This window comes from Vulpes vulpes, chromosome 5 (assembly GCF_048418805.1).
Source record: "Vulpes vulpes isolate BD-2025 chromosome 5, VulVul3, whole genome shotgun sequence".
In the NCBI taxonomy this organism is placed as follows: domain Eukaryota; kingdom Metazoa; phylum Chordata; class Mammalia; order Carnivora; family Canidae; genus Vulpes; species Vulpes vulpes.
In genome coordinates, this window is record NC_132784.1 from 67,284,619 (window position 1) to 67,304,306 (window position 19,688).

A 19,688-nucleotide genomic window follows, 5' to 3' on the forward strand; every position below is an offset into this window, starting at 1 on the left:
CCTAATGAGCCACCCAGGCACCCCATATCTTAAGCACTTTAAAACACTTTTAGAATGCATGTATTTAGTGGAAAAATTGTTACCTTAATGGCCTTAAACCGTTGGATTTCGTGATGTAGATTGTTACAACAATTATTACAGTTGCAGTTGTTGCAAAAGTCCCCACTGGCAAAGCAATCACAGTACCTGTGAAGCAACGACACAGTGTGTCAAAGGTGTGGATGGCATGAGCAAATGACAATAGCACCCACATAGGAAAAGAGCCTGCCAACATGCTGTAGTTCAGTACAACTTTTATTTAGATGATTCTGACTCCTTTTTTATGAAAGCTACAACACCTGGGATGATGCTCTCCAGTGACAGAGGAGAAAGAGAAACCAGTTAAAACCACTGGTTTCATAATATAGGAGTTTGCAGAGCAAAACAATTTCCTGGATCCTGTCCCTTGTTGTCCATTGCCTCCTGTCCCTAGGTGCCCACTGAATCTCTCCCAGGAGCACTACCAGTGCTGGAGCACTGGCAGGCAGACACCATCAACCACCACCACTCCCAGTCCACCCACACAACTGAAGCTGAGTTCTCTTCCTGGCTAGACATTGACTATGAGTGAAAACTAATGGGGCCTGGAGGCTGAATGTGGCTTGGGTTTGATCTTACTTCCACTCCCTGTTAACATATGGGGGAAGAGACGGATGGTGGAAGAAACACACGTACGACGTGACTGCTATCATATTCTCTTATAATAAAAGTGCTGTTGGGGAACTCAGATTCGGAAGACAGCTTTTTTAGCAGAATTTGTCCCCAAATGTGTCCACTGTGCCCTGGAATTCTGGAGGTCATAAAGGTATTACTCGGTGACAGAAACGGTGTTCCTTGAAAAACCATCAGCTGTCTACAGCTGTGCTCTTGTAAGATTCCTGCTCTCATGCTGCAGAACAGAGGCATTTATAGGCCTGTGGCTCAAATGGTTCAGTGTGGGCAGGGATATGACATGTTTCTCAACTCATGTAAAAATTCAGTGTTAAGGCAAGGACTCCCAATATCTTACCTATAACCTGAACCCCAGGGAGGTTTCGGGAGTTCATCAGCCACTCCACAGCTTCCGTTCGTGACTGGAGAAGACCCACATTGCTCCCTCCTGAGAGCATGAGTCATTGAAAAGAGCTTCAAATCCAGGTTTCTCATGTCAGCTCTGCCACCAGGTCCCCATGTTAACTGATATAGGTTATTTGTCATTCAGCATCTTGAGCTATAAAATGGAAGTCGTGGCATCCAACCTACCAGTCTCAAGGGGCCACCCAGGGGAGCTCAGGACATCCCATGAACATGCTTCCTTTACAGTGCTGTGTGATGCCAGGAGGGCCAATGTCTGGCAACGTGGTAGACCAGATGTCTCTAGAAACCTTACTGTATTGTAAAAGTCCCCACAGAATTCCTAAACATTATTCTTTTAACATTTGTTTCAATTTTTTAAAATAATATTTTAAAATGCATGTCAAGCCAAGAGAAAGTAAAGAGATTATCAGAGGTAAAATAAAGAAAAAACTATGCACCTAGAGGGAAGAGTTCTGTAGCTGCCAAGTTTTGTCCTGGGGCATCTGCAGGTCCCTGGTGACTCAGAGCCTGCTCATGCAGGAGACAGGACACCGAGTCAGGACTATGAGAGGTGGGAGTTGCACCAGAGAGCCCCCCGCCACCTGCACCATGTAAAACATGGATCCTTGAAAGGCAACCTTTCCACAAATCTACTTCATGGAAGGAGTGGAGATACATCCCTCTCTGAAGCACAGGGGTAATATGAGTGTGTCTCCTAAGGCTTCCTGACCCCTGGGATGGACAGAAGAAGGAAGAGATGACAGAAATTTGGAGGCTAGAAAGCAGAGGGGAGAGAGTTATAAGTGACAGACTGAAGAATCCTGAACCCTGGCCCATCAGGAGAGAGGGAAGAAGCAGAAGCAGCTCTGAAGACTCGGATGCAGCGGTTGCAGTCTGCTCTGGAGTGGAGTGCAGGAGGGTAGGATGAGAAGAGAACTGGTTGAAGTTCTCTTTAGAACCCCCGGGCTCCTCCCCTTTCCAGCACCCTTCTCTCCACCACTGTAGCAAGATACTGAAATTACTTTCTGAGGTAAAACAGTTGAGGACGGGTGGGTATCACAATGAACCAAAGAAGGAAAGGTGAATATTGAGACTTGAGGATTTCTTCTCCTTGACCCCTAGAATCCTAGCGCCACAGTGGAAAAGCCTTTTCTCAGGATGCCAACCAGACCAAGACAGAATACAGAGAGAAAGAGCCCCACAGTGAGTCCCCCAAAAGATGGCTTAGTCATACCACCAAGAGTCCCCAGGAAGCTTATGCCTCATTCTTAAATGTGAGTGGAGTGACAGCCAGAGATCTGCAGATATTTCAGGAAACCTGACATGAAAGACAAGAAGCCCAAAAAAACAGACTGTTTAGGGAAAGGAAACTTGGGGGGTGTGTGTGTGTGTGTGTGTGTGTGTGTGTATGTATGTGTGTGGGAGCACTAGCAGCCTTAGACAGATTAAGAGGCAAGAAAATTATACCTAAAAAAACAGAGTATAAAAATTATGTTTGGGGGGGGGAGTAATCACAGAGAGCATTATCTTAACAGAAGATATGAAAAGTAGGACCCCTGCCCTCCACCCCCCAAAAAAGGGAAGTAAAAACAGCAGGAGAAAGAAAAATGTAGAATCTGTTTCCTAAGCCCAAGATTTATGTAATTAGAGATCTGGCATGTGTTTGCAGACTAAAAAGACTGCCAAGTGTCCAGCACAAGAGGTGAGATAGTCGCAAAGCAAGACTTCACTATCCAGTTTCAAAGCACAGAGAACAAAGAGAGGATCCTACAAGGCTCCAGAAAGAATAAAGCAGGTTTCACACAAGGGGCAAGAACAAAGATACTATCAAAATTTCAATAGCAGTACTGAAAACTAGAAGAAAATGCAACAAAACCTTCAAAATTCTGCAGAAAAATTCAACATTTGAAATCGAACTGAAATTGGAAATCTAAATAACTATCCAATCCAAAATAATTGTCTAGGTGTGAGGACATATTAGGGAGGTTTAGACATGGGGGTTCTGGAAAGATAATCTCTGTGCACCCTCTCTCAGGATGTTCTTGGAGGATGTGCTGCATCAAATGATGCAGTGAGTCAAATGAGGGAGATGGTTGGGATCCAGGAATCAGGGAGTCAAACCTGAGAAGGAAGCAAAGGAAGCCCTTAGTGTGGTGGCAGAGGGAGAGTCCACGGTCAGAGCTGTCCATCAGGCCTGGAAGCCATGCCACCCAGAGTGGGGCAGGCAAATGGCTCTGAGAAAGGCTTCCTCTGACAACACAGCCTAGTATGTAGCAGATCTGAGCATGGTGGGAAGACAGCTATACACCCAGAGGGCAGTTCAGAGTTAAATTAATGCCATGTACACAGAAAGCTAAGTACCAACTACTAACTCAAAGGAAAAGATGGAGAAGTTCAGGAAAGGAAATTAATCAAGGTCTAGCAGTGAGTAGTGTTTCCCTAGTTGTGAAATATAAACACTACTGATCTAACCACATATTTCTAATGTCTGGATGTGGGAAATGTGTGTGTGTGTGTGTGTGTGTGTTGAGGGGGGAGGAAACAGAGCCAAACCCACATCTTCCATGATGCTAAAATAAGAGATTATGCCCAAATAGAAAAGCCAAGAAGTTAGCAAAGCAGGCATATTATTTACATATGTGGAAATATTAAAAGATTCTGTTTAAAGTGTTGACAATTCCTGGAGATCAAAAAATAATGGACAATTGTCAGGGAGCTACCATTCTTTGTCACAAGTCTTATATAATTACTTGGCTTTTAAAACTATGTGTGTAGAGTGCTTGGCTGGCTCAGTTTATGGAGTGTGCAACTCTTGATCTTGATTGTGAGTTCGAGCCCCATGTTGGACATAGAGGTTACTTAAAAACAAAATCTTTAAAAAAGATAAAAATAGGGGCACCTGGGTGGCTCAGCAGTTGAGCATTTGCCTTTGGCTGAGGTTGATCCTGGGGTCCTGAGATTGAGTCCTGCATCAGGCTCCATGCAGGAAGCCTGCTTCTCCATCTGCTTATGTCTCTGCCTCTCTCTGTGTGTCTTATGAATAAATAAAATCTTTTAAATATAAATATATATATAATTTAAAAACCTCTATGTGTATATAATATGGATAAAAATAATAACTAAATTAAAAGCAAGAAAGGATAGACTGAAAGATAAAGAAATTAGATTGAGGCACATCATAAAAGACAAAGGGATTAAAAACACAGAAAAGAGGTTAAGAGGAATGGTGCATAGTTAGAAGGACTAGCAAATGGCAGGTCAGCATTACAGGACAGAAGAGAACTAAGGTAAGAGGCTGTGGAATGAGGATGCCTGTGAATGTTCCAGAACTGTTGAAAGTTGTGGATCCTCTGACTTCAAAAACTTAATGAGCCCCCAAAAAGATAAATACAGAGAAAAAAGAAAAGATAGAAGGGAAATGTTAAAAGCCTCAGAGAGAAAAGACAGATTATCTAGACTGGCAGCTTACTTATTGTTAGAAATAATGGGAAATAGTAAAAACAGCATCCTCAAAGCTCTGAAAGGAAAACCAACAATCCAGAATTTTATACCCAAACTACCCTTAGTCACTGAGGTCCAGGCCAGGCACAATTCTTCTCTTGTTCTACATACTTTGCTGATTGGTTTGATTTATTAACTCTTGCCCTTCACTTTTTTCAACTTTATGTTGAAGATTTTTAAATCTCTATCCTCAAACCTACTCTCTTACCCTAAAATACTCATTTTCTTCTTCCACTAACGTCATGAAAGGATTATCTACATCTGCTGCTTATCCATCCTCGTCACCCATTCACCTTTTACTCTACCTCACTCCAACTTTCTTCTCTGCCCCACTGGCTCTCAAAAGCAATCAACAACCTCTTTACTGGGGATGAAAGGACCTCTTCACTGCATGTCTGTCTCAGCAGCTGTGACACTCTTATGTTCCAGAAACACATTTTCAACTTCCTGTCAGACATTTTTACCTCCAACTCAGTGTGTCTGGCCTTTAACTTGCAATCTTCTCCCACCCCTCTCTGTTCAAGCTATGCTCCCTCTCTACATCCATGGGGCCATCCACGGCTAACATTATCCCGAGTCCCTTCTGATAGTTACCTTTCCCCACACCTAAGGAGGTTTCAAGTCTACTGATTCTGGCTCATAAATGTCTTTTTAAAAATTTTATCTTTATACAAGTAAATCACATTTGTTGAAGACAAGTTTTTGGATATCAATAAGCAAAAAGAAAAAAATTATAATCACTCAGAATTCCACATATGATCATTTGGTGAACATATTTCAGACTTTCTAAAACTACACATACTGAAATAAACATATGTTGTTCAATTACATATTATACACAAACAAAAACAAGATCATATTCTATACACTGTTTCAGTGTGTTTTTGTTAGTTATCAATATCAGTAATCAGTTTAACTACTTGTTTTTATTACTCATCAATATTATGAGTATTTCCCACATACATTGATTTAAACACCATTTCAGTGACTACACAGTGTCCCCTTCTACAGCAGCATCATAATTCAGTTAACTCTCTTCATACTGAACATTTAGGTTATTTTATATATTTTGGAAGGTAAACAATACTACACCAGTGGCACTGGCCTCCTTTCCATTCCAGAACCCTTTTCCTTCCTTCTTTTGTCACAGGGCCTTTTCATGTGCTATTTCTTCTGTCTAGAACACTCTTAGTCATCCACTCTCAATCCACTTCCATCTGATTAACTCTCCTCATCTAAATACCCCTCCTTAGGGAAGCCTTTGCTGGCTTTCATACTTGATCAACTCTCCCCTACACACACCCACTACTACTCCTTTGGCACATTTTCCACATTTCCGCAATGACCTTTATGTATATGATTATTTTATTCATGTCCATCTCCCCCTTAGACCGTGTGTGCCAAGAGGACAGGCAGGAGGATGGGCACCGAGCATGGGCAGCAGCTGCAGTCTGGGGGCCGCAGGGGCCATGGTTCTGGTGATAAAAAGTCCAAAAAGCATAGCTGGTGCTAGGAAACATACTCAATGTATATCTACAAGGTGCTGAAGCAGGTGCACCCTGACATCGGCATCTTTTCCAAGGCCATGAGCATCATGAACTCGTTTGTGAATGATGTGTTTGAACGGCTGGCTGGCAAAGCTGCCCGGCTGGCCCAGTACACGGGCCAGACCACACTGACATCCTGTGAGGTCCAGACGGCAGTGCGTTGGCTACTGCCTGGGGAGCTGGCCAAGCATGCCATATCTGAGGGCACCAAGGCCATCACCAAGTACACCAGCTCCAAGTGACTCAGGGCCTTCTATCAATAAAGAGTGAGCTGCTCCCCAAACAAACAAACAACAACAACAAACTATCTTGTTCACCTCAGCCTTCCTCATTCCTGAAATCACAGACATTCAAAAATATTTGTGGAATAAATTAGTAAATGTATATGTCTGTTTTTTTCTTAATTGCTACCATCCCTGCCTCAGTTCAGGTCTTTCTCACCTCTTCTACAGTCTTGTGATATAGCCTCTTAACTAATTTCACTTTCAACCTCCTCTACTTTGCCATCAGTGCTAATTTCCTAAAACATGTATCAGGCAAAAAGAAGCAAAAAAACAAAACAACAAAAACAACCTGTAATCAGAAAAACACAAAATAAGATGCTATTGTGCATATTGTGCATTCCTGGTGAGAATGTGAAATGGCATAGCCACTGTGGAAAACACTATGGGGGTTCCTTAAAAAGTTAAAACACAGACTTACTATATGATCCAGCAATTCACTTCTGGGTATATCTACTCAAAATAATTGAAAGTAGGGACTCAAAACAGATGCTTGTATACTAATGTTCACAGCAGCATTATTCACAGTAGCCAAAAAGGTGGAAACAACCCATATGTCCATTACCAGATGAAGAGCCATACAGAATGTGGTCTATACACACAATGGCATAGGAGTCGGCCTTAAAAAGGAATGAAATTTTGATACATGTTACAGCAGGGATGAACCATGGATGCTGGGTGAAAGATGCCAGACACAAAAGATTTTACTCATACAGGTCCCTAGAGTAGGCAAATTCAGAAACAGAAAGTAGAACAGAGGTTTCCAGGGACTGGGGAGAGGGGACAACAATTATTTACTGGGTACAGAGTTTCTATTTGAGATGATAAAAAAGTTCTGGAAGTGGATGTTGGTGATGGTTGCACAGCATGGTGGATGTAATTAGTGCCACTGAATTGTACATTTAAAAATGGTTACAATCATAAATTTTTTGTTATGTATATTTTACCACAAAAAAACCCTCCATGACAAAACAAGATATACAAAGTATGTATGGAATGCTGCCATCTGACTGGGGCAAAAAAAACTTAAATTTTAAAACTTCAAAAAAATAAGGTGGTACAAATACGTCCACACATATCAATAATGACAAAAAGAGTACAAATGGATTAAAGAAGCCTATTAAAAGATGTGAATTATTAGATTTGCTTTTTTATAATCCAGCTATAGTTGGATTGCAGAGGTCACACCTAAAATAAAACCAGAATGTGTGTGCAGGGAGGAATGAGTGGGAGTGTGTTTGGTAACACCAACCAGAGAATACAAGGGTGACAACATGAGTGTCCACAAGGAAAGTACTTAAGGCAAAAAGCAACAGGATACAGAGTATATTTAACAGTTGATGGAAGCATTCAACAAAAAGATACAACAACCATAGATTTATATGCCCTTTACTACAGACTCAATACATATCAACCAAATGGGATTATAGGGAAAAACAGAAAAATCCCAACTAGTGAGAGGTCTTAACATATTTTTATCAAAGACAGATAAATTACACAACATTTAATAAACATTTAAGCAACAAAATTAACAAACCAGACCTAATGGATAGTAAATACATCCAACAAGTACAAATATACATGTTTAAGTTAATATATTTTAAAAATCAATCAAACATTAAGTCATAGAGGAAGTCTTTGTTCATTTCAGAGCATTGATACCATATAGACCACATTATCTGACCACACAGTAATCAAAGCAAAAAATTAACAATTAAAATGTAGTTTAAACATATATCAACATACATATACACATACACATCTGGATACTACAAAATGTGCATCTGAATAACTCGTGGGTGAAAAGAATGTTACAATGAAAATTTAAAAATATTCCAATTGAGTAACAACAAAAGCACCTCATACCAACTCTTGTGTGTGCATTAAAGCAGTGCAGGGGGCTAATCTTAAGGTTTAAAGGCATTTCATAAAAAAAAAAAAATTTAAAAAGAGAAAATAAGCATTTAGCACAAAAAGCTAGCAAGACAAGAGAGTAAAATAATACAGGTGTGCAGGGGAAATAGTAAAGAGCAAAATTTAATGTACCTCTGAAATAGGAAACAGAAATATAAGCAAGAAAATCCAGAAAACCAAAAGCCAATGCCCTGAAAAGGCTGACAAAATAGGCCAACTTCCCATAGGAAAGATCAAGAAAAAGAAGAGGGACATGCAACAATAGTGGAAACTTAGAAAATGTACAGGGCAGTAACTACAGGTACAGAGACAACTTTTAAAACAATACAAGAATATATAAATAAGAATATACAAGTAGATTTTAAAATTTAGAGAATTCAACAATTTTCAAGAAAAATGTAAAACATCCACATCAACTCCAGAATAAAAACTTAGAAAAAGCAATAGCAATGAGAGAAAGTGACCAGGTAGCCTGTCCCCTTCTCCCACTGCAGCCCACAAAGATACCCAACCCCAAAGGTTTTACAGGCAGAGGGGTGATCACACTTCAAGGACAAACAAGTGCCACCTAACCTGGACTTTCTCAGAGGCTTCACAGAAGAGCCTGGGGCAGGGGTAGGGAAGCCTAACAGTGCATTTTATTAGAAATACAAAACACTGGTTTTGTAAAACTAAATTTTAGACATGTAAGAAAGGGAAATTGTAGATCTACTCCACTCTAGAAAAGATGCAAAGCCCTAGGTAGAATTATTAGAAAACCAGATCGTGCAGTGTTTACAAAAAGGTAAAACAGGTATATCATGGTCAATTTGGGTTCAATCCCTAGAGTACAAGGATTAACATTAGAAAATTTATTGTAATAGATCATATTATAAGATTAAGAGAAGAAAACAGTGATCATTTCCACAAATGCAGGAAAAAGACTTTGATAAAATTCACCACTCATGTATAATAATAAAAAAAAAAAACAAAACAGGACACCTATGTTTAGGAACAGAAGAACTAGAAGGAAACCCCCTTAGCTTGATGCAGGTGTGCAGTGGAGGAGCAGCCCTTCCACAGTAGCCACTGTCCGCCTATTCTACAGCAGTAGCATTTCAGATGAGCACATGGGTGGCTCCACTCAAGACCACAATTCCTGGCTTCCAACCTCACCTGATCTGAGCACAGGACAAGGTTCTGGCCAGTGGAGCACGAGTGGAAGTGATTTGGGCAATTTCTGGTTATGCCTTGAAAGGTGAGAAGGGTGCCTTCACCTTTTTTTCTCTTCCCTAGCGGCTGGAATGAAGGTGAAGGTGGGGAAGCCTTCCATTGAGGACGGCAGAACAGCTGACAAGGGAGGCTGATAGACTAAGCTGAAGCTGCCATGTGAGCCCCCAAAAGACTGCAGTTTAGAGTCTCTATTATACAGCATGTAACCATGGAGTATCTCCTTAAAACCTATAGCAAATATCTTATTTAGGGCCAGGCAAGGGAATAATAGAAGTATTATTAATAAAACCAGGAGCAAAAGTACTGCCCAACATGGTAGAGGCTGTGGTAGAGACCCTCGCTAATACGATATGACAAGAAAAAAGAAAATAGAATAAAGATAGGGAAATATGTCATGGTCCTTACTTGCAGACAAGACAGTTGTTTAAATACAAAAGTGAAGGAGGTCCAGAGACGAATCATTATAACAAGTGGGATCCATGCACAAGGCATATTTGAGAACCCAGAACCAGAACCACACACAGACATCACACCCTGACAGCCAACATGAAATGTGCTGCATATCACTGGAACTATATTAATGTTTTGCAATAAATGGTGCTAGACAATTAGTTGTACAAATGGGGGAATAAATGAAATTAGATCCCTACCTAATCCCATTCATAAATATCAATTCCAGGTGCCAGAAGGAAAAAAACAAACTTCATAAATTTAGAACAAACTCTAACAGCACAACTATTTAAACTTGGGATATGGCTGGATTTCTTGAATTCCCTTCAAAATTCCCTGCAAAATCACTTCCCTCTCTGAAAAGGCCCAAACTGCTCTGCTTCAGTTGGTAGCAGCAAGAGAGCTAACAAAGCACCGTCCTCTACGGTCTGAGGCTCCCCTGCTCGACAGACCTGGTGGAGATGGGCTTCAGGGCTCCAAATCTCCCATGGCAGAAAGTCTGACTGCCAGCTGGTGGATGAACCAGTGTGGCTGGCGGTCTCCAGGAGTACACCCAGAGTTTGTGCTTTCACCACTGCTGTACATGGTCTATGTGTTCTTTGCTCTAGGGACTTGCACTGGCCCCCTTCCATGGGCCACTCTTCCTGTTCCCTAGGAAACCGCATCCACAGCCACCAAGTGAGCTTTGGTGGTCCCTCTTTTGTCTGTGAAACACATGAAGGAGCATCACTCTGTTATAGGCGCTGTCTTTGAGATAAAGATTACTTTAGTGCTGGGAAGTGGGCAACATTTCAATGCTTCTGGGTAATTCTACTCTGCAACTTAACAAGAAAGTGAAAATGCTGCCCAAGAAAATAGTTTGGACACAGGAACACCGTACTCTAGAATTTTAGAGTCTCAATGTTTGAAGAGATCCGAGATGACATATATTCTAAACTTATTTTTAATTTATTGGCCATTCTGACAAACACTTTAAAACATTGGCATTGGGCAGCCTGGGTGGCTCAGCGGTTTAGCGCTGCCTTTGGCCCGGGGCATGATCCTGAAGACCCAGGATCTGGTCCCATGTCAGGCTCCCTGCATGGAGCCTGCTTCTCCCTCTGCCTGTGTCTCTGCCTCTCTCTCTCTCTGTCTCTCATGAATAAATAAAATCTTAAAAAAAAACACACATTGGCATTAAATATTTAAAACCTTTTTATTTATTTATTTTTATTTTTATTTATTATTTATGATAGTCAGAGAGAGAGAGAGAGAGGCAGAGACACAGGCAGAGGGAGAAGCAGGCTCCATGCACTGGGAGCCCGACGTGGGATTCGATCCCGGGTCTCCAGGATCGCGCCCTGGGCCAAAGGCAGGCGCCAAACCGCTGCGCCACCCAGGGATCCCTAAAACCTTTTTAGATGCATATTTCAGCATTTCCTAAAAATTTAAGGAGCCCCCTCAGAGGCCAAAAAAATCAAAGAAAAACAAAAATTTAGAGAAGGAAGCTAAAGCTGAAGCCTGCAGCCATCTGAGGGTATTGTGATCCCGAAACCAAAGGCAAATGTGTTTAAGAACATGTAGAATATGCCAGCCATTGCTCTAAGTGTTCTACATGTATCGACCCAAAGCCTAGGGCATACCCCAGCAGGAGATCAGCTCCATGAGCTGGCATCAGGCTGAAGAGTGGAGGGTCTACACCCAGGGAGTGATGAGTGCGCTAGGAAAATATGCCCTGCAGAAGAAAAGGCAAGAAAATGCATCCATCTGGGCACTGGCTTGGGAGGAGGGGGCTCATCTGGGTTTGAATTCATACTGTGTGTCCTAAAATAAGATCTTAGGAAAAATTTTAAGTTGTCCAAATTGGAAGTGCCACCAAGGCCAAAGAAGAAGCAAACACAAACTTTCCCTGCAGGAATGCACCCTCAGGCCAATCTCAGAATTCCTGTATATAAAGCCCCAGTGATTATAATTTACAATTTGTAAATATTTGCAAAATACATGTGGTAACAAGTGAAAAATCAAGAGAACACTAGAATCAGACAAGCAAAGATTAGAATTTTGAGCTACTGAATGTGAATTAGAATATTTGACATTTTGTAACAGAAAAGGAGTCTAAAGTATAAGTAAGAAAGAAGAGATTATACAAAAGGATTACCCAGATTGGATCTTTTAGCCACAGGATTCTGATTAATTAATTATAATTATTATGTAATATAATTATATAATAATTATAAAATTATAATCAGAGACAAAAGGCCATTTGAAAAACCAGTATTAGAGACTGCCCAATCTATGATTAAAATCTTGATTTGGATTTGATTAGGGTGAAAACAATGTGGATGATATAACTGCTCCTAACAAATCCCACCCAGCATCTCAGCAAAAATTGAATCAAAATGAAGGATACTTAAAAAACTTTGTTTCAATTTGCTGACTAATGTATTTCAGGACTAATTAAAACTGTGTGGCAAAGCATCCATACCCGTAAAGCGGGTTCCTCCTTTCAGAGTGAACTAACTCAGGAGACCTCTTTCCCACAGAGAGCACTCCTCTCCACTCTGTGAAGTTACTGCCCAGAGGTCTGGAATACCACTTATGTCACAGCCTACATAAAAAAATCCTGTTACAGAAGTGGCTTTCACAATCAATGCTTTTATAAACTACATATGAAGCAGATCAATGTTTAAAATGAATGAAAATATTAAGACATAGGTAGCAAAAAAAAAAGACATAGGTAGCAGTGGAAAGGTAGAAGTGCACTGCTTACAAACTCTTAAATAATCAGTGAATTTTCAATAAGATAATCACAAAACATTTATCTACCTTTTTATTAAGTTTACATCAATGCCATTTTAATTGTACAGACTAATTTTATCATTTAAAAATAATTCCCAACTTCCGCTGACATCACAGAAAGGTCGAAGTCCATTATGTAAAAGTTTCGAGGAAACCAGGAGAGGATCTAGCAGGGGTGGCTCTAGCTTCTCTGGAAGAGGGAGAGGGGGACATGGGTGCAGAGTGAAACCCTCACAGGGACAAGCGGTAGATAAACCCCCCAGAAAGCCTGAAAACAGAAGCCAATAAAACAGTCGCTTCTAGGGAGGAGTCCAGAGAATGGGAAGAGGTGGAACAAGGTACTATTACTTTCCATTGTCATCTGGCTATCGTGACTGATTTTTTTTTTAACAGGAATTTTTTTTTTAATTTTTATTTATTTATGATAGTCACAGAGAGAGAGAGAGAGAGAGAGAGAGAGGCAGAGACATAGGCAGAGGGAGAAGCAGGCTCCATGCACCGGCCGGGAGCCCGACATGGGATTCGATCCCGGGTCTCCAGGATCACGCCCTGGGCCAAAGGCAGGCGCTAAACCACTGCGCCACCCAGGGATCCCTCGTGACTGATTTTTACCCATGTGCGTGTATCACTGTGATTTTCCAAAAATACAATAATGTGTTTCTCGCTTCATTGATGGCCAATTCATAGCAATCCCTCTGGACCTTTCTCCTACAATACTCCCAGTGAAGCAAGACCAGCATACCCCAAGAGAATGATCTTCTGTCACTGTAAGAACATGACTTGTGGGGAGAAAAAGAGTAAAGGAAACTGAAAGCTATCTCATTATGGGATGGTGGGGCAGGCCACAGAGCATCCACTCCCAACAAGGAGTCCCGGCCGAAGCTCCCCAGCACCTGCAGCACACGCACAGAAACAGTCATGTTGCCGCCAAGCACGGTCGGCCACCAAGAGACCTGGTGGTTGGCTCTGCACAGGTGGGTGAGTTTACCCACTCCTCAGCCTTTCTGAAAACAACCCTTCCAGGGATCATTGGTTTCTCAGTGATTGATGCCAACAAACTGTGATGCACTGATCAGAATGCCACGTGTTCATTTCAGGTGCAAATAACATCCCCTTCCAGGGCTCATCATGCTTGAGGCCCCCAGCTTCTCAGCGTGGAGCTCCCAGGGCAGTGAGATCACGGCCAGGCGGTGTGACGTGCTGAGCGTGGGGTCGGAGGTGCAGGGTCCTGAAGCAGGACGTGAGTGCCGTAAGCCTCTTGCACACAGCACACATCATTTCCCTTGAGAAGGCGGTGCCCACGTCCCTCGGAGACAGTGCCTCCTCTGTCTGACAGCACAGGACACACTCTGAACCTCCTTTTCCTTTGTTCCAATGTTGACCCAGCCCACCTGGGATGGCAGATTCTTTCTTTAATGCATCAGTCACCTATTAATCTGGAAAACTGCTTCTGGGCAGGAAGCCATTTCCTTGAGCTTCCATTGTGGGGTCATCAGTAAGTTAAACCCTTCTTAGAGCCCCACCTGATAATCTCTACATCTTGCTCTAGGCTTCCCAGGTCATTGGGTCTCCCCAGTCCCCAGACAAGACTGCAGCTGGGCAGCTTGGTCCCCAGGCCTGCCCTGATCCTGGCTCTGTCCACGCTACACGCTACCACTTTGTCTTCCACTGCAGCGGACGTCTCCATCTGGGCCAGCCACTCTGGCTCGACAGTGTCACGCGGTCCAGGCTTTTCCCTCCGCTCTCCTTCCTCCTCACCCAGAGCTGCATGTTAGTGGTCTCATGGCGTGTCCAGCGTTCAGAGAGGTGCGTGGCTGGCATTCACAGACTAAACCAGGGATAGCTCAAATGTTTTCACATGGTCAACCCTAGATTTCAGCACTGCTTTCGAAAGAAATGGATTTGTCTTTTCAGTGAACCAAGTTTCTCGGACTTCTGGCTTTGTACCCACTTGTATACCCCCCAAGTCACTATCCCATCAGCGGAGCTCCCAGTGACTTCAGCAGGAGCTCTGCAATGGAAAAACCACGTGGAGACAGGTTAGACATCAGGATGAGGATGAATTCCCCCTCCAACATGTCACCTCAAAGCCAGGCAAGCCTTCAGGGCAGAAACCGGGCAAAGCCGAGAGCAGGGCAGGCAGCATGAATACCGTCCACACGTGGCAGGGCAGGAGCAGATGTTGGATCCACCTCCCATGTCAGCCACACTGTGTGCCCATAGCCCACGACTCTGCTGCACGACCTGCCCTACTGCCCCTGCCTGAGCCTCCTGTGAGCTGGCATCCGTGGGGCAGGATTTTTCTGAGAAAATTCAACATGAAGTGAACCCATCCACCAAACTTGTAAAAACCAGGATGTGGAAATGTCATAGTTAGGGTTCCACAAGGATGTCATGGTCAGCACCTGTCCAAGGGGCAGAGATGTAAACCAAAACCCAAGAAAGTCACACTACGGGAGGTGCAAGGCTGGGTCCTTTGCTAAATTAATGGGCCAAGATAATCCCAAGAGACCTGACCCAGGCTTGTGCAGGAGGCACGGCGTCTGGCGGCTCTGGCTGGCGGTGAGTGCTAGCACATGGCTGTTAGACCTCGGCTGTAGACTGTGCACTGCTCGCCACCGAGGCTTGTCTGGACTCTGTGCCACTTACTGACTTCTAAACAACCTTATTTCTATTTAATAATGAAGGATTTGTGATTACTTACAATTTCAGACACTGGGATTTGGTACAGTTACATGGCTTTTTAGACTTTGTGTCCCATGAACTAAGAGTTACTCTATAAAGATTAAAAAAGAGAATATTCAGATCATTACTATTTAAAAGGAGAATTAGCTAAGCATCTGGTGTTTTTGAACAAATACTGAAAACTTCAACACCAGGGAGTTATGGGTATTATTTACTGGAGCCTGATCATGAAATGGAAGTGGTGTGCATATCTACAATATGATGGATCTAGCCTGGCCAATCCCACCTGTGTGCCCACAGATCCCCCAGGGGGCTGGAGGGCGGGATTCAGAACAGCACCCTATTGCTGTCCCCTCCCCAAGAAGCCTTCTGGACTTTCTTCCCTTGATCTGTTTCAACCCCTATTGTGTGGGGACCCTCACACCAAATAGCTCCTTTATTTCAACTGTTTTGTATTTTCCAAAATCTGAACTCGGACAAATAGTATAATCTCAAGAAGAGGTGAATCATCACTCTATGTTGTTCCAGCAGTGTTAGAGCTGTCTACACTCTAGAACTACCCCAACATCAAAGCAGGTTTCGAGGAAGACCTCTCTCCCAAGTGCTCTTGGGGATCAGCCCAGGAGCCATCATGAGGAAGATCAGAGGAGGAGAGACACATTAGTCCTGGATGCTAACTATGAGGGGCTGCTGTGGATTAAAAATCGGGAAAAGCTCCAAGTGCTGCTTTACAATACTGCTCACTGAGGAACTTCGAATATTAGTTATGTGAGAAGTTTAATACACTGAGGTGGAAAGGAGGGTCCCGGCGACAGGGCTCTGCTGCATCACGTGTGGCCATCTCATGCAGCAAAGCACTCTTTGAGATGATGTGAGTAGTCTTATCTCAGGCCAGGGACACAGCTTGCTCTAGGGCTTCCTACAGAAACCACAATGGTATGTGGCACACGCTTCACGTTTGCCACAGTATCCACGTGGAGCACGGAAATACTCTGAGCCGTGGTTGTAGCTAATACAAATGCCCGGAGGACAGTGTGCCAGGCAAGCCCCTTTGCCTGTACTCTGTGCACTCACCTACTCAACTACCTGGAATCCCAACTAGGGTCCATCCTAAATCCTAGCTCAGCCCCTCATTCCCTGTGCCCTGGCACAGGTTCCTCCTGCATGGGCATGCCGGACTTAGTGGCCTCCACCCCAGCCTCACCATTGAGGCTTCTGTTAGCAACACCCCATCTCCTCCCCTACTTGGTACCCAGCTCACAGAGGAGCTGCTCTTACTTTCGGAGATGCTCCCATTTTAAAGATAATGTCCCAGAAACTACATCACTGAATGCTATATTAATTTATTATTCCTCAGGTTTACTTTTCCCCTTTGTACATAGCAGAATGATGGCTTTCTGTCCCCAAGGGTGCCTCGGGGTGGCAGATCTGGCTACACTGCCCCCTGGCCCATGCACCCTGATTCAGACACAGGCTATGCAGAGGAGTGGGCTTGCACACCTACTTCACTGACCTTGCCCTCAGCCCTAAGCCCTGCCCCAAAAATGGGGCCCACAGTGGCCTGGCACTGCTGTCCAGAGCAATAAAAATTCTTTCCTTTAAAAAATGGGTGGCTCAGTGGTTGAGCACCTGTCTTCGGTTCAGGATGTAATCTTGGGGTCCTGGGATTGAGTCCCACATCAGTTTCCCTGTAGGGAGTCTGCTTCTCCCTCTGCCTGTGTCTCTGCCTCTCTGTGTGTCCCTCATGAATAACTAAAATCTTTAAAAAAATGGGATGGGGTGCATGGAGACATTCCAGGGGTGACCTGCCACAACTGTGGGAGGACAGAGTATATATAGTTCAGTGAACAACCTCTATCAGTAAGATAACAATAGGCATTTCCTGAGGGATCATCAAGTGGTCAGGACTGTGATAAGTGCTTCAGGGGAATACCAAAAAATACATGTATAAAAATTTATAGTACCAGTCCAGGAGTAATCCAGCAAATAATTTGGGACATGAGACATATAGGATTGAAAAATTGGAGGACAGAAGATAATATATAATCAGCTGTCAAATTACTTGTCAATTTGTCATGATTGTCAATGACATAAAATTCAAAAACAATAGTTTAATATAGATGGAAGAAGCCAAACTACTTTGGAAGGAGATAGAACTTGACAACACCGGTGAGGTCACAGATACTTGCTATCCGCCACAAGGGCATTTTGGCAGCCATGACACAGAGAGACCTCGGATTGCACTGGGACTCCAAGAGCACACACTTGAAATGAAGCATTAGAAGTGCCAAATTCCCTTGAATGCTCCAGACCCGCTAAAGCACAGAGTAATGCCACACTGTTGGCCATATGCTCCTAGATTCCGAGAAAGATAAAGGGAGTATAGTAGGGATGGTAACATCATAGTCATGCAGGGTACCCAAAGGTGGGAGGCTGCCAGCAGGAACTACAAGTCACTATGCGGCTTCTGTTTTGCTCAGAAATGTGAAGAGCCATGATGACAGGACCGAGTACCATAACAGCGACCACACACCCTCCCTGATCTCTCATCAAGACAGTGGAGCAAGGAGAATGCTTCACACAGCCTGATCCCATCCAACGAACTGAAAGCCATCACCTGCCCAGGTACCATGTGACAACCACCAGAAAGACAGGCTGTTCAAACCACAGCAGCAGTGAACCACGAGAGCCCCCAACACACTCCAGCAGCAATGCAGAGGGGAAGGCACTGACAGATCTAGAACTCTGCCAAGGGGTTGGTTTGGCCTTTCACACTGCCCCTAGTCATCCCTCCTCCCACTCACCAACGCCATGAGCCCAGCAGTGGCCTGGAGAGCACCTGAGCCCATGGTGAACACATCATAAACTGCGTGACCTGATTGGGATGTCTGACAACATTGGATTGTGTACCCCAAACCCACAGAGGCAGGAACAGACTGACCTCTGTAACCAACTCAAAGGCTCCATGAGTGGGAGGGGCTGTCCCGTCCACTGTTAGCAGATGAATATTCCAACCAGCTTGGTTAGTTTAATTAGTTACAATTATAGATGTGACCTTAAAATGGCAACACAAGGCCCCAGCTAAGGGCAGCCCACATCCATGTGGACCGTGTCCTCGGCACCTGCCACTCAGTGTGGCCTGACCCATCAGGGACTCAGCAGCGGGCAAAGATGGCCCATAAAGACGCTCTAGGCCATCGTCGGTGTTAAGTGCATGCCGCAGCATTACTGATGTCGATGACTGCGAAACAGAAATAAACCATCTCAGTTTAAACTCATATGAGACCAAGACAGAGCTCTAAATGGCAGCAGACCCCTGAATCACCGACACGGGACAGTGGACAAAGTGGAAGCCCTTCCAGCGACAAACCAGACACACAGGGCGACATTGTGAGTGGTGCTGCTTAATGTAAAATATATTGTTTAGAGGTCTTCAAGGCTTACAGGTTGATTTAGAACTTAGAATAAACTCTTATATTAAAGTAAGTGACAATTGATTGCTTTTAATCCTTACCCAGCCAAAGTTATTTTGGGTGGTCCTGGAAGAGTGGATCCCGAAGGGAAAATAGACCCGTTGACTATGGACGACGGTAAGGCTCCATTTTCAAGCTGTGTAAGGTCAAAGACAAGCATATTTCTAATTAGTACATGTTTTAAAAGTTCCATCCAGCCAACCCCTAGGTATAGACAAAAATAACTGATGTTCTTCTGGAGGTTTACAACACAATCACTTTACAACGTCAGGCCCCACCACCATGACAATTCCCCTCACACTGGAGTGGGCTCTGGCCCGGGCTTCTCTGCAGCAGTGGGGGAGCCTAGCCCATGGTGTCCCAGACCCTCCCGGCCACCGTGCCGGGGAGGAGAGAGCCCTGCCTGTGTGGACTGGGGGCCGCAGGGTAGGGATGCAGGGCCCGGCAGCCACACACACAGTCAAGCGGCTGGCCACGGACACTATAGGATAGTTTTTTTCATTTTTATGACTATAAATTATGAATTAAATTCCATCACAAACTTCTGTAAACTGAAACTGTTCTTTAATTATGAGTACATTCTTGGTATAGCATAAGAGCTCTTGAGGTGCCTGGGTGACTCAGCTGGTTGAGTGTCTGCCTTCAGCTCAAGTCATGATCCCAGGGTCCTGGGATCAAGCCCCACATTGGGCTCCCGGCTCAGTGGGGAGTCTGCTTCTCTCTCTGCCCCTCATCCCACTCGTGCTTGCTCT

At 43.7% G+C, this 19,688-nt stretch overlaps 1 protein-coding gene and 1 pseudogene across 4 annotated transcripts in view; one reads left to right on the forward strand and one right to left on the reverse strand.

The window, feature by feature from the left end:
• Positions 1–19,688, reverse strand: part of TESMIN (testis expressed metallothionein like protein) — a 40,678-nt gene that overhangs the window by 8,767 nt on the left and 12,223 nt on the right. For all 4 annotated transcript variants that reach the window (XM_072757335.1, XM_072757333.1, XM_072757334.1 and 1 more), the window contains 2 exons: positions 18,978–19,072; positions 84–186 (listed from right to left, as the gene is read on the reverse strand). In XM_072757335.1, coding sequence (XP_072613436.1) covers positions 84–186; positions 18,978–19,072 — 198 coding nt within the window. The remainder of the gene's footprint in view (positions 1–83; positions 187–18,977; positions 19,073–19,688) is intronic.
• Positions 6,017–6,385, forward strand: LOC112923964 (histone H2B type 2-K1-like; annotated as a pseudogene).